At 36.8% G+C, this 14,611-nt stretch overlaps 1 protein-coding gene across 2 annotated transcripts in view; it reads left to right on the top strand.

Moving 5' to 3' along the window:
• Window positions 1-14,611, top strand: part of NPR1 (natriuretic peptide receptor 1) — a 336,428-nt gene that overhangs the window by 94,493 nt on the left and 227,324 nt on the right. For both annotated transcript variants that reach the window (XM_053704226.1, XM_053704235.1), the window contains exon 3: window positions 12,992-13,191. In XM_053704226.1, the coding sequence (XP_053560201.1) occupies window positions 12,992-13,191 (200 nt within the window). The remainder of the gene's footprint in view (window positions 1-12,991; window positions 13,192-14,611) is intronic.

Genomic DNA, 14,611 nt, shown 5'->3' with positions numbered 1-14,611 from the left:
CAAGAGCTACATGTAAAAATCATTAAATATTTGGGATCTGATCAAACAGTAATGCCAGGTGTTATCTTGAAAAATTGGAAATAAGACTCACTTTAGCTATTGATTGGCTTAGTTAGATTACTGGGTTATATCTGATAAAACACATAGGGTGGCACGATAACTGTAGAGAGCAAGCGATATGATTTTTTTCCTCTGCTTTTTGCGTGCAATGGAAATAGCGTGGAAAGTAAATGTGTTCGCACAAGCACAATTGTGATTTATGTGCGTCAGGTTAGTGCCACTTCAGAGCTCATGTAAAGGGTAGGGGGGAAAAAAACTTGCACTAAACACAACATAAATACATGTAAAAGTACAGTTACACGCATATAAACACTGATAAAAATGTATTTAAAAATTAATTATTTTAAAAGTTATAAGGACTCAAACATAGATTTTATAAGGTGTATAAAAATTGTTATAAGGTGCAAAAACTTTGCTATTTATATATTTTAAAATTATGGTGGAGATAAAATTTTGAGATTAAAAAAGTAAATCAATAAAACATTTTGCATAGGAAATATGCACATTTGCCTAGATGTTCAAATTTCCTATGCAAAAAATGTTTTATATGTGTGTGTGTGCATATCTATTTATTTATTTGTTTTACTGTATATGTAATGTATATATTTAATGTTCCATGTTTTTCACTTACAGGTTAATTAGCGCTCCACTTGTAATCTGGCTCAATGTCTGCTAATAGAACATCCATGAGGCAGCTGTCTGTGGCACTATAATTCATTGGCTTCTGCCTTAATATTTAAGCAAGCTAAATCCACTTGCCCCCCTTAATGCTTCCCTCAGCTGGATACATTGGCAAAGAGTAGATAATGAAATGTTTGACTTTAGCCGATACATAATTCATAAGATAAACATTCCTGTCAGCTCTTTGCATTTTAAACACACTTTAGTACTGAAGGAGCTAAGAGTCAGTGACGCTCGTGTGTGGCTATAGGGGTCTGACAAGCTCAATCTCATTTTTTTTTTATCTTGTCTGTCAAATTTTTCTCCTATATTTTTTACTTTAGCCCTTAAACATTTACTAACTGTGCTCAAAATAAACTTTTAGCGAGGGAGGTTTAGCGCACGTATTACAAGTTAAAAGTAAAAAGTTAGCACTCAAACAAAACCCGATGCTACCTTTAGGACATCAAATATCGCAACCGCGTTAAGTTCTTTTCCCCATAGACTTCAAAGGAGCATGCTGTTCAAACATACCCTACAAGCATTAGACCAACAATGCTAAACCCAAAGGTAGTTACGTATATATTTTACATTCCAAAGTTCTTCACATAGAAGAAAATGCTCTTTTTATTTTGAAATATATATTATTATATATATATATGATAATTTATTTTGTAAAATATATATAGTATCTATACCTATAGATCTATATGAATATATATATATAAATATTTAAATAAACAAGAACATTTTCTTCTAAGTGAAGAACTTTGGAATGTTTGCATTTCACGGAAGCATTGCGCTCATGAGAGCGCGCTTCCATAGGCTCTAATGGGAGCCTCATTCTCATGCCGTGAGACACGGCATGAAAACTAGCTCAGCGAAGGGGGTAAGTCGTGCAGTGATGGGCAGCAAATATGAATATATATGTATATAAATATATACATATATATTTATGTGTTATTATGTGTATACACATATAAACACATAAATATATATGTATATATTCATATATATTTACAGGGATAACACTGACCCTATAGACCGCAATGTAAATGCACTTTTCAATGCAGTTTATTTACTAACACCCCACAGCTGCCACTTTTAGCCTCCGGCAGTTATTAAAAATAAAATAAAGCTGCTGCATATTTTTTTTTTTTATAATGCACACTACACTACATTTTGGGGGTATATTATTAATGAGTGGGTTCACATATTATTTGTCTGCCTAATTTTGATGCTATGTTGTAACAATATGTCCAGAATGTGTTCCTGAGACTGCTATTGTCAATATTATGGGGCGTAAGTGCTTGGTGCTGTAATCTGTATAATAAGCTATGAATAAATCTAAATTATACTATTACTATCAAATGGGTGTCTTTTGATTGCAGAACTGAGTGGGTGGAGCAGCTGAACAGTAGGTTGTTAATACTCCGGTAACCCACTTGCTTGCTCTGCTGCAAAGTGTCCCTGGATTATTATTTTTTTATTGTTGGCAACTATAACTCTCCTTGTTCTGTGGAGAATTCAAAAGGCATGATATTTAGTTTGAGGGTAACAAGACCCCCAATTTGAAAGAGGGGATTTCCCTCTTTTAAATGAGGGGTAACATGTCCTTCTAATTTGCATAAATATCTTTCCCAATTAAACTCAGGGAGGATTTTTTATAAGGAAGATCCTGATAAGGGGTACTATACTTCTGTCAATGATAGGTGATTACCATAAAAATGCAATCACTTATTTTATGTACAAAATGAGTCAAAAGTTAGTATCCACACAAATACATGTAAGATATTTTAATGTAAGATTAATCTCATTATTACCATTATACAATAAGTCAATGGGCGTACTTATAGTTACACCGGTTGATAAAATTACTTGGTATTAAAGATATTAGGATGGTTCTTGATTCTCTCTATATTTACTCTATGGGGTAGAAGGTCCAAAAGAGCACATATCCTCTAAAGCAGTGTTTTTCAACCAGTGTGCCGTGGCACACTAGTGTGCCGTTAGAGATCCTCAGGTGTGCCACGGCAGACTGACAACAGTGTGACATATTTTTTAAACTTTGCTTGTTTTTTACTCCCAGTGCAGGGGTAGTTTGTAGGAGGCATGGCATAACAGCACAATACATACAGTATGTGTGTGTTTGTGTGTATGTGTATATATATATATATATATATATATATATATATGCTGTATTAGGCTACAATGTGTGATTTTTTTTAAATTTTGGGATGGTGGTGTGCCACAGGATTTTTTAATGTAAAAAAGTGTGCCACGGCAAAAAAAAGGTTAAAAATCACTGCTCTAAAGACAGTGTACATCGTACATACCTCTTACAAGGCATCTAGTGATACATCTGTCTACGAACTGAATTTAAGGTACACTACCACCTTCATGTAAGCATTAAAAATGGGAAAGTAACCACTCTTTTGAAAGAGAGGAGCCCCCCTCTTTTAATTGCAGTGTCACATGCACAGATGGCTATCGGGTGATTAGTCTTCCTCATCCAAATGAGTGGTATTGTGCCTGACCACTTACCAAGTACTTGTCATAAAATGACACATACCTCATCACAATGCCCTATTTTAAGGGTCTTGGGAACCTGAAGCAGACAGTTTTACCCTCCTATCATAGAAATAGTAAGAAAACATATCTGAAATAGGGGAATTATTTAAATAATTCATTTCATGTCCTTATTGTTATCAAGTGATCGCCATAGTAATAACAATTACATGACCAAACTTCTAGATTATTTTTTGTTGTGTTGATGTCAGGCCTAATAAAGAATTACAGGTACTCAAATAAATAAGAGAACTAGGTGAGTGTAAAAATACTTGACATTTTGTGATAAACTATACAGAGGGGTGGATCACAATCTTTCTTATATGTACTTCTGATAAAGAGGTTTAGGTTTCAGGCGATTGGGAAGCTTGTTTTTCGGTGATTACAATCCAAAATTGATTTGGCTGCTAAAACCTTACAACAGTGAATGAGTTATGGTTAAAAAAATTCCAGAAAAACATGTTTTTGGTTATTAAAGGGACATTCCAGCCAAAATTGAAATCCACATGGATGCATTTCAGTTTTGAATAGAAACATTTTTTTAATATACATGTAGTAGCAAAAATGTTTTCTAATAAAAGCTATAGCTGTTTCAATAGTGTATTTAAGTGTGCAACATGCACCAGCATTTGTTAATGGCTGACATGATACAAGCCCCGCTGGTGCTTTGAGCAGTTGTAGTTATAGAATGCTGGTGCACTTAGAATATCTAGCTATGCTTCACAGGCACGTGCAGAGAAAAATGCTAACACTAAAACAGTGATAATTTTTACTTGAAGCAATGTGTATATTGCAAATATGTTTCTATTCAAAAATGTAATTCATCTATGTGCATTTAAATTTTGACGGAGATGTCCCTTTAAGTACTTGTTATAAGGATCAAGACAATTGCCATACACAATGACCCTTTCACACCTCTTATAGTTGTTTTGAATGAACCCCTTTGTACTGTGTGTAATGGAAATTATACAATTGCTATAAATAGAGCTTTAATGAATCTAGACCAAATATACAAATACACCTCTAAAATACTGGGTGTGGCCAATTCAGAGTGTCTCGAACATGTGCAAATTAATAGAATTGTTCCAAAGGTCATCTTAGGAATGTATCAATTGCCTATAGGTGTCAAATTTGATAAGTGTAAAATGTTTTTTAGAAAATCTGTTAAAAATTATTGAAAAAATATATTGTGAACACAAAACAAAAATTGGTTTGATGTAAAATATAGGCCTTTTTCCTGCAAATAACTCAAATCTCACACTTGTGATAACTCCAAAACAGAGAGTAATTTGAATCCCTCTAAAAACAAAACAGTCGATAGACTGTGATTTACCCCTGGTCAGGGGTAGCAGCATGTAAACAATTACGTAGATTCATAGATGCTGGTGAGGTTGCTAATGGGATTTCATCATGTTTAAAATTAATTGAACATCTATATTGTCCACAGTTTTGGTAGTGGGTGTTACTGCCATTAACATGTTTAGTTGCGTGAGATGCCCAAGGGTGCTGAAATAAGAAAAAAAACAATAATTACAGCTACAACACTTCAGAAATATACTCGCAAATAGTTTATGTAAATGCTTGTAACATTTATGCATATCTGTTATCCGTTGTTATCTCCCTGATTGATAAAAGGTGTCTCCAAGGGATGGCTGTGAGTATTTCAGGATCTTCTAGATGCATTGTTTTGTTATGTTATCACCCTTATAGATTAAAGGTGTTTCCAAGGGATGGCTGTAAGTGTTCCAGGACGTTCTAGATGCATTGTTTTGTTATGGTTATCACCCTTATAGATTAAAGGTGTTTCCAAGGGATGGCTGTAAGTGTTCCAGGACGTTCTAGATGCATTGTTTTGTTATGTTATCACCCTTATAGATTAAAGGTGTTTCCAAGGGATGGCTGTAAGTGTTCCAGGACGTTCTAGATGCATTGTTTTGTTATGGTTATCTCTCTTATAGATTAAATGTGTTTCCAAGGGATGGCTGTAAGTGTTCCAGGACGTTCTAGATGCATTGTTTTGTTATGTTATCACCCTTATAGATTAAAAGTGTTTCCAAGGGATGGCTGTAAGTGTTCCAGGACGTTCTAGATGCATTGTTTTGTTATGGTTATCTCTCTTATAGATTAAAGGTGTTTCCAAGGGATGGCTGTTCCAGGACGTTCTAGATGCATCGTTTTGTTATGGTTATCTGTCTTATAGATTTAATGTGTTTCCAAGAGATAGCTGTAAGTGTTCCAGTACGTTATAGTCCGTTATGGTTATCACACTGGTAGATGAAAGGTGTTCCCAGGGATGGTTATTGGTGTTCCTCTGCATTCTAGAGGTGTAGTCAGGATTTCTCACCTATACTTTGGCTCAGCATGTGGAATTCATAAAGATGTCATAGCGTTTTTGAAGTATCTCATCTTGCAGTTTCACTATTTCAAAACTGGAGAGGCTGTTTTTCATTTCTACTTTAATGGCTTTCTGGTATAAAGAATTAAAACTACAGATGTTACTGATTTCATTTATTGTCAATTTTAAAACAGCAAGAAAAATGATCAATGGTCATAGCTGTTAGTTTGGTTTGCAGATCTTCGTCTATTAATTCAATGTGTGGTAGCAACATCCTTATGCTGTGCCTGTAACAAAGAAAAAGGACTTTCTTTTTGTGCAATCTTTGCAATAGTTGCCATATTATCTGACTGGGAATAGAATTTGTTTCTATTGGGTAATTTGGAGAGAGATTCACATCTTTAGTAGGCCAGTATGCGTCATCTATGTCTATGTGATTTACTGTATGTGGGATTCATGTTTCTGTTAGGTCAGATTCTATCTAAACGTAAAACACGTTGCTGTTTTTAGAAGATAGATTATGAATTTATGAAAAATAAACAAACAAACACACAGATACGCAGGCACAAACAAAGACACACACACAGATGTGCATACTCATACACACACACACACACACACACACACACAGATGCATATACACTCACATACACACACGCACACAAACAATCCCAATAGATCCAGCACCAGAGTAACACTTGTTCAGGTGTGCAAGCTATTAATGAATAGCACCACAGTCCCACATTCAATAATTTCAGGTAACAGAATTCTTCAAGGGTTAAAGTGTTTAATGGGTGTGGCTTGATTACTATTTAAAGGCAGTAAAATTATGTTTAGATTAGACATGATTAAGGATATGAATATCTTTGCTTTTAATACTGGTGGTGCTGCTATCTGTTACCTGAAATACACACACACACACAGATATGCATACGCACACACATACATACACATACACGACACACACAGATACGCAACACACACAGGCACATACACAAATATACACATACACATATACACACACTCACAGATACGCACACACACAGATACGTACGCACACACACACACAGAAATACACACACAGACACAGATATACCCACACATTAACACATATATATACAAATATACACAGACACATACAGATAGGCATATCCACACACACACTCACTTATACAAATAATTGTTCTTACCTAACAGAACATCCTTTACCAACCAAAAATCTAATAATGTGTTCCACTTGCAGCTGATCCCACACAAACCTTTTTTATCTTGAGATTGTGTTTTATTTTTTAAACACAGCCCTCAGTATCAACTGAGACACATGCACTTTGTGTCATTATTATTATTTTATTTTATTATTATTCTTTATTTATAAAGCACTAACAGATTCTGCAGCGCTGTCCATGGGTAACATAGATAAAAGGAGAGTAAAATATGAGACACCAGACAAAATTTAACAAACAAATACAGGGGGAATTGAGGGCCCTGTTCCCATGGGAACTTACAATATAAATGGGTAGGGGGGTGAGAAACAGGAGGTGGGGACTGCAAAGGTGGGAATGATGTTAGTGTGGAGTTAGATAAGGGCAACTATTAGGCAAGTGGAATTCATTAGTTACTGATTTGGTGATAGGCTTCCCTGAACAAGAAGGTCTTTAGGGAGCGTTTAAAGGAAGAGAGGTTGGGGGAGAGTCTGACAGATGGAGGAAGTGCGTTCCAGAGGGTTGGTGCTGCACGAGAGAAGTCTTGTAGTCTAGCATGGGAGGAGGTGATGGTAGAAGAGGCAAGGAGTAGATCGTTGCTGAATCTTAGGGGATGGGCTGGAGTATATTTGTTGATGAGTGAGGACAGGTGGGGGGGCTGCTTGGTAAGGGCTTTGTAGGTCAGAGTGAGAATTTTGAATTTAATTCTGCTGTGAATGGGGAGCCAGTGAAGGGACTCACAGAGGGGTGCAGTGGATACAGAGCATCGTGAGAGGTGGATTAGCCTAGCAGAGGCATTTAGGATGGATTTAAGGGGGAGAGGTTGGAGAGAGGAAGGCCAGTTAGTAGGTTATTACAGTAGGCAAAACAGGAAATTACTAGGGAATGGATTAGCTGTTTAGTAGTTTTATCACTCAGAAAAGGACACATTTTTTAGATATTGCGTAGGTGGTAGCGACAGGATGAAGAGATCTATTGGATGTGGGGTATGAAGGACAGATTGGAGTCAATTGTAACTCATGGCAGCGGACTTGGGGTGATGGGGAGATAGTGGTGTCACCAACAGTGATAGTAATGTTAGAAACTGGAGTAGAATTAGATGGGGGGATTAGAAGAAGCTCAGTCTTGGAGATGTTGATTTTTAGGTGGTGAGAGGCCGCCCATGAAGAAATGCTGGATAAGCAGTTGCTGATGTGGGAAAGGACAGAAGGAGAGAGTGCAGGGGTGAATAGGTAGATCTGAGTATCATCAGCATAGAGGTGATAGTTGAAGCCATAGCTACTGATAAGTTTACCCAGTGAGGAAGTATAAATAGAGAAGAGTAGAGGGCCTAGAACAGAGCCTTGAGGTACTCCAACAGACTGAAGCAATGAAGAGGAGGAGTCGCCAGCAAATGAGACCAAAAAGGACCTATTAGAGAGATAAGAGTGTATATAGGAGAGGGCAATGTCACAGAGCCCAAGGGAGCTGAGAGTCTGTAGGAGGAGGGGATGGTCAACAGTGTCAAAGGCAGCAGACAGGTCAAGTAAGATAAGTATCGAATAGTGGCCATTGTTTTTAGCAGAAAGAAGATCATTAGTAACCTTGGTGAGGGCAGTCTCAGTTGAGTGTTGGGGATGGAAGCCAGATTGCAGGGGGTCAAGCAATGAGTTGGAGGATAGGTGGGTTAGACGATTAAAAACTAGTTTTTCCAGGACTTTTGAAGCTAGCGGAAGCAGTAATATGGGGCGGTAGTTTGCAGGAGAATTGGGGTTGAGGGTGGGTTTTTTGAGGATGGGGTGACCTTTGCATGTTTGAAGGATGATGGAAATGAACCAGTAGTAAGGGATCAGTTGAATATGTGAGTAAGAGCTGGGGTGAGGGTAGAAGACAGAGAAGGTATTAGATGTGAAGGGGTAGGGTCAAGTGAGCAGGAAGTGAGGTGTGAGGAAGACATTAGGGTACTCACTTCATTCTCAGTGGTTGGGGGGAAGGTACTGGGAGTAGTGGAGGGGGTGACCGGGGGTGGAGATGAAAGGTTGCAGTCTTTTGGTGGGCTGTTACTTCAGATAGTAAGTGTTTTTGTTTAAAAAGTAGTCTGCCAAGTCTTGAGCACTAAAGGCAGAGGAAGGGGGTGGTGCAGGTAGATAGAGGAGAGTGTTGAAAATGGAGAAGAGATGTTTAGGGTTTGAGGAGTGAGAAGATATGAGAGAAGAGAAGTAGTCTTGCTTGGCTAAGTGAAGGGCAGAGGAGTAAGAATAAAGAATGAACTTATAGTGTAGGAAATTGGGTTGAGAGCGGGATTTCCTCCAGGCACGTTCAGTAACACGGGAGCATTTTTTTAGATAGCGTGTTTGCTGAGAGTGCCAGCGCTGAAGCTGACGACGTGGAGTTTTGCGTATTTGTGGAGGAGCAAGGGTGTCTAGTGCAGAGGAGAGATTATTGTTATAGTGGTTTGTAGCAAGGTCAGGGCGGGATACCGTGGAAGTGTGGGGGATGCGTTTTTGAATAAGGTTAGAAAGTTGGAGAGGATCCACAGTGTGCATATTTCTACAGGTGCGGGGGTCAGAAATAGGTTTAGCGTGTACGTTGAGATTATAGGTGAGCAGATGGTGGTCTGAGAAATGGGCAACAGGTGACATCAGAAGGGCAGCAGAGGTAGGAGAATACCAGATCGATAGAGTGTCCGTCACGGTGAGTAGGGAATATTGTGGATTGTGAGAGACCAAAGAAGTTTGTGAGTGAGAGAAGTTTAGAGGCAGCAGGGGCAGATAGGTTATCAATGGGGATATTAAAGTCCCCTAGGATTAGAGCAGCTGTATTTGTAGAGAGAAAGTAAGAAAACCAGGCAGCAAAGTTGTCAAGAAATTGGGAGGTTGGTCCAGGGGGGTGATAGATAACTACTACCTTGAAGGAGAGGGGGGAGAACAGGTGGATGCAGTGGACTTCAAAGGAGGAGAAGGAGAGAGATGGATGAGGATGATGGTGCTGATAGGAGCAGGAGGGGGATAGTAAGACTCCAACACCGCCAACATTTCTCTCACCTGGCCTAGGTGTGTGGCTAAAATGGAGACTGCCGTGCGTGAGAGCAGCAATGGAAGCAGTGTCAGAGGAAGATAGTCAGGTTTCATTAGAAACAAACAGGTAGTGAACAGTTGTAAGTTTGTCATGTAATATTATATAACATATATATGTAACAATGCACAGTTTACCTATATAATGTTCTACTGTTTAGTGCTGTATAATCTGTGGATACTTTAATATAAAAATTAAAATGTATATTATTATTATTATTATTATTAATAATATTAACATTTAAAAAGATAATTGATAGCTAAGCAGTTAGGGAAAGATTACAAGTGGTGCTTTTGTTAGAGGTAGTTGCGATAACCAATATATCGACTGTGTTAGCTTGCGCTCGTATTACAAGTTGAAAGTCAATGTGCTTGCAAACAAAATTTCACTTGTCGAGTTAGCACAAATAAAGACCTCACATTAAAGCTAAGGGTTAAAAAAAATGACTATCTAATAAAAAATATTCATATAAACAATAATAAAAAGTTTTTATAAGTGGTTTAAAAGGTATATGCTATATGACAAAGTATTTGAAAGGGCTATGAAAAAGAAAATATATATATATATATATGTTTGTGTATAAATGTGTATGTATATATACACGTGTGTATACACGTATGTATACATGTACTGTATATACATACATTTATACCCATATAAACACATAATACATATATACACATACATATCCTTTGGAGCCCTTTCCACTCAAATACCTGAAAACTTAAAAAAAAACAAAAACATTTTTAATCAATTGTTATTAGTATTTTTACCTGTAAATATTCATATATATATATATATATATATATATATATATATATATATATATATATATATATATATATAATATACACAATATATATATTACAAATTTTTTAATCAGATATATATATATAGAAACATATATTTAAAAATGAGAAAATGTTCTTGTATATGAAGAACATTGGAATGTAAAGTATTCATAACTACCTTTGGCTTTATGGCAGTTGGTCTAATGCAGTGTTGGGTTAGCCCACAAGTGATAAATATTAGTTTTTTTAATAGGGCACTCCATTAAGTCTATGGGGAGAGGTTAACACAGTTGCGATATCCCCAGTCCTGAAGTTAGCGCGCATTGGATTTCACTCTCACGCACAAACATTTCACTTGTAATACACTTCCAGCGGTGTTTGAGCATGAGTGAAAACGAAAAATAGTGCACCACTTGTAAGCTGGCCCTTAATAGGGTCTGTTCCAATTCACAAGAAAACTCGGTGACACCCATTTACCTCAATTAAATTTGTGGTTAATAAACACCCTCTCTACCTTTCATAGAAAGAGTTCAACAGCAGTATTTAAATCCATTAGAAAATTATTTGCCTGGAGCTTGTTGTTGGAGTTATGGACATTTCATCTGTTTTCATTCAGTATATTTGACTGCTTGCACTAATTTTTGTCTCTCAGTCCATGTTAGTAAACAAATTTTAAAATTATGAAACTAGTAAGCAAATTTGATAGAATTATCAAATTTGAATTAATTTTTTCAATGAAATGACTAAATATTTAAAAACGTTAAATATAAAATGACTGAGTGATTAAACATAATTGTAAATGTCATTAATTGATGTTAATTCTTTTCGTTTGTTTTTGTTATAGATGTTTTAATTATAGTTTTTATTAATTTCAGTGTCTTTACTTTTTCAAATAACAGCTATTCTAATTAAATGTAATAGCTTGGAAAACAAAAACAAATCACAACGTCTGCCATACTATGGGCTAGTTTACAAGTGGCGCACTATTTTTTTCCCACTCACCACTCACGCGCTAATTACGTTTAAAGTAAAGTTTAAGGCTCCTTGTACGAAGCCGCTTCCCACAATATAAGAAGCAGCGGTCATTAGACCACTGCTTTTTACACTCTTTGCCACCTCTGATGGGGGGGGGGGAGAAATTCCTAAGAGCTTGCTCTCTCGCTCTCAGTGATTGACAGTCCCTTCTCTAGCGTGATTGGTCGCGCGAGTGAAGGGGTTGACATTACACACTCAGTGGAGTGCGTAATTATGTATAGGGGCCAGCAGACGAACAGATCCGCTGCCCATATGCAGTGAAGACATGCCGACACCTTAATCCGCATACAAGTTGCAAGAGCAAAAGTCTGAACTTTAGATACCACAACCGCGCTAACTTCTCCTTCCCATAGAATTTTATGGGGTGCACTTGAAGGTAGCTATGAATACTTTACATTCTAATGTAGAAAAAAAAATATTTTATTTTAAAATACCTATAGAACTAGATGAATATATACACATGTAGATATATATATATATATATATATACTGTTCAAAGAGAGCACTCTCCCTTCCAAAGTTTTAAATGCCAGGGTGCCAGCTGGTCTGTATATAAATAAATAAAGGAAGGCACTCTCTGGTCTTTTAGATGATTATTTAATTCAAGCGTGACGTTTCAGGGACACACTCCCCTTCTGAGGAAGGGGAGTGTGTCCCCGAAACGTCACGCTTGAATTAAATAATCATCTAAAAGATCAGAGAGTGCCTTCCTTTATATATATATATATATATATATATATATATATATATATATATAGAGACACACACACACAAACATATACACATATTTAGACATATTTATATACATTGGAGCCCTTTCTAGTCAAATACTTTGCCATGTGCCATATTCCTTTTAACTAGATTAAAAACCTTTTGTTGATATTTAAATTATACATTTTTATTAAAAAAAAAGTGTATATATGTGTATAATACTTAATTTTAATGTGTTTTGTATGTGTTTTGTGCAACTTTTTTTAACCCTTACAGTTTACTTCAGGTCTCAAGTCTCAAATATTCTAGCGAAGTTTTGGCTTTCGCTTAAGCGCAAACTATAACTTTCAACTAGTAATACAAACGCAAATCAGCACAGTAATGAATCGGAAAGGAGGCTTTATTTATTTTATCACTTAATTGAGGTGTGATGTCATGTAATGTTTTACCTGAGCCAATCACTAGAGGAGCCGAATCTGTTTAGTTAGCTGAAATTCAGTTGCCATTTCTTTCTGTTATATCTCAGGGTTGTGAACTTCCTCTTATGCTTATTCCCTTTCCTCCCCAATTTCCAGTTGTCTACATTTCCTGCAGTCCAGACAAGTTTCGTGAATTCATTCTGCATGCCTGGCGTCAAGGCTTCTGTTCAGGTGACTATGCCTTCTTCTACATAGACATGTTTGGTGCCAGTCTAAAGGGATCCAGCTATCCAGACCCCAAACAACCCTGGCATAGAGGGGACTTAGAGGATGCCAACGCCAGAGAGGCATTTAAGGTAACAGAGCAGTATGTAACCCTGCCATTTCAGTAAGATACTCATTTAAACATAGGGAAGACTGGAAGCAATCTATGTGGTGATTTTAAGATGTTTAGTTTTGTAATTGTCTCTGAATGCATCAATAACCTATGTGTGTTTACCTCACAATATCTAACTGTAAACACAAATTAGTTAGTCCTTGTCTGGGTGTCTTTCAAATATCAGGCTCCTCCCATGTTCATTATAATTTGTTCTTTTTTGACACAGACATAAGTATAAGAAACAAATTTGTGTTAGGGTAGGTTGTTCCATCTTGGAGAGTGTAGGCTCCTTTACTGATCAATGGAAGATACACAGAGAAATAATACATATAGGAAAGCCCTGGAAAAAAAGGAAGGCGATGGAGGGGGTGACATATCAAAGACAAGAGAAAAGATGGAGAGAAAGAAAGTGTGTGTGGAAGAAGCAGAAATGAGAAATACCAGATTGGATTCTTTAAACCTTGCTTGATTTAACTAGCTAGCAATTCCTAGACCTTAAAGAAGCAGGTCCCATGTAACTGAAGAAGAAGGGGGCAGTGATGAGAGTGAGATGAAGGAAAGGCTAGATTATGATGGAAAAAAGGATAAAATAAGAGATAGAGAGATAGTCTCAGAATTTGAAAATGTAACAATAATATAAAGGAGAATGAAATAAAAAAAGTGAAACTGAAAAAAGCGGATTCAGGATAAGAGATGGAATGGAGAAAAGAGCAATGGGAGAGTGAAATGGAGAACAAGGAAAAGTGTGATGGAAGGAAATGGGTATGGATAAGAGTGAGATAGAGGGGCGAGAGGAGAGAGGGTGTTTGTTTGTTTTTTTTGTTTTTTTTCACTTCCCCTCTACTCGCTCCCTTCATTTGCACTTAAGTTTACTCATTTAGTATGATGTCTTTTTGTTACTATAATATGTACAAAACATGACAACATGGTTAATTGTTTATTACGTAAATAACGTTGTGTAAAAATACTTTAAAAATTCCAGCAGTGCATGTTCATTATTAAGACGGCCATCTATAGGCAAAATGTAATGCTGCTTAATTTATATAATGATGTAATTATATCTGTTTTTTCTTTTCTCTCTCTTTTTTGTTATGTTGTTATATTATATTATATTTGGCCCTGCGTGGCGCAATAATTGCAACTGGATTTCTCTTGTAAAGGTGTATCCAGTCCACGGGTTCATCCATTACTTGTGGGATATTCTCCTTCCCAACAGGAAGCTGAAGAGGACACCCACAGCAGAGCTGTCTATATAGCTCCTCCCCTAACTGCCACCCCCCATCATTCTCTTGCAGCTCTCGACAAGAAAGGAAGTATCAAGAGAGATGTGGTGACTTAGTGTAGTTTTTACCTTCAATCAAAAGTTTGTTATTTTTAAACGGTACCGGCGTTGTACT

Source organism: Bombina bombina, chromosome 1 (genome assembly GCF_027579735.1).
Source record: "Bombina bombina isolate aBomBom1 chromosome 1, aBomBom1.pri, whole genome shotgun sequence".
NCBI classification, from domain to species: Eukaryota; Metazoa; Chordata; class Amphibia; order Anura; family Bombinatoridae; genus Bombina; species Bombina bombina.
The sequence above is the reverse complement of the archived record's forward strand: the minus strand, read 5'-3'. Positions and strand labels throughout refer to the sequence as shown.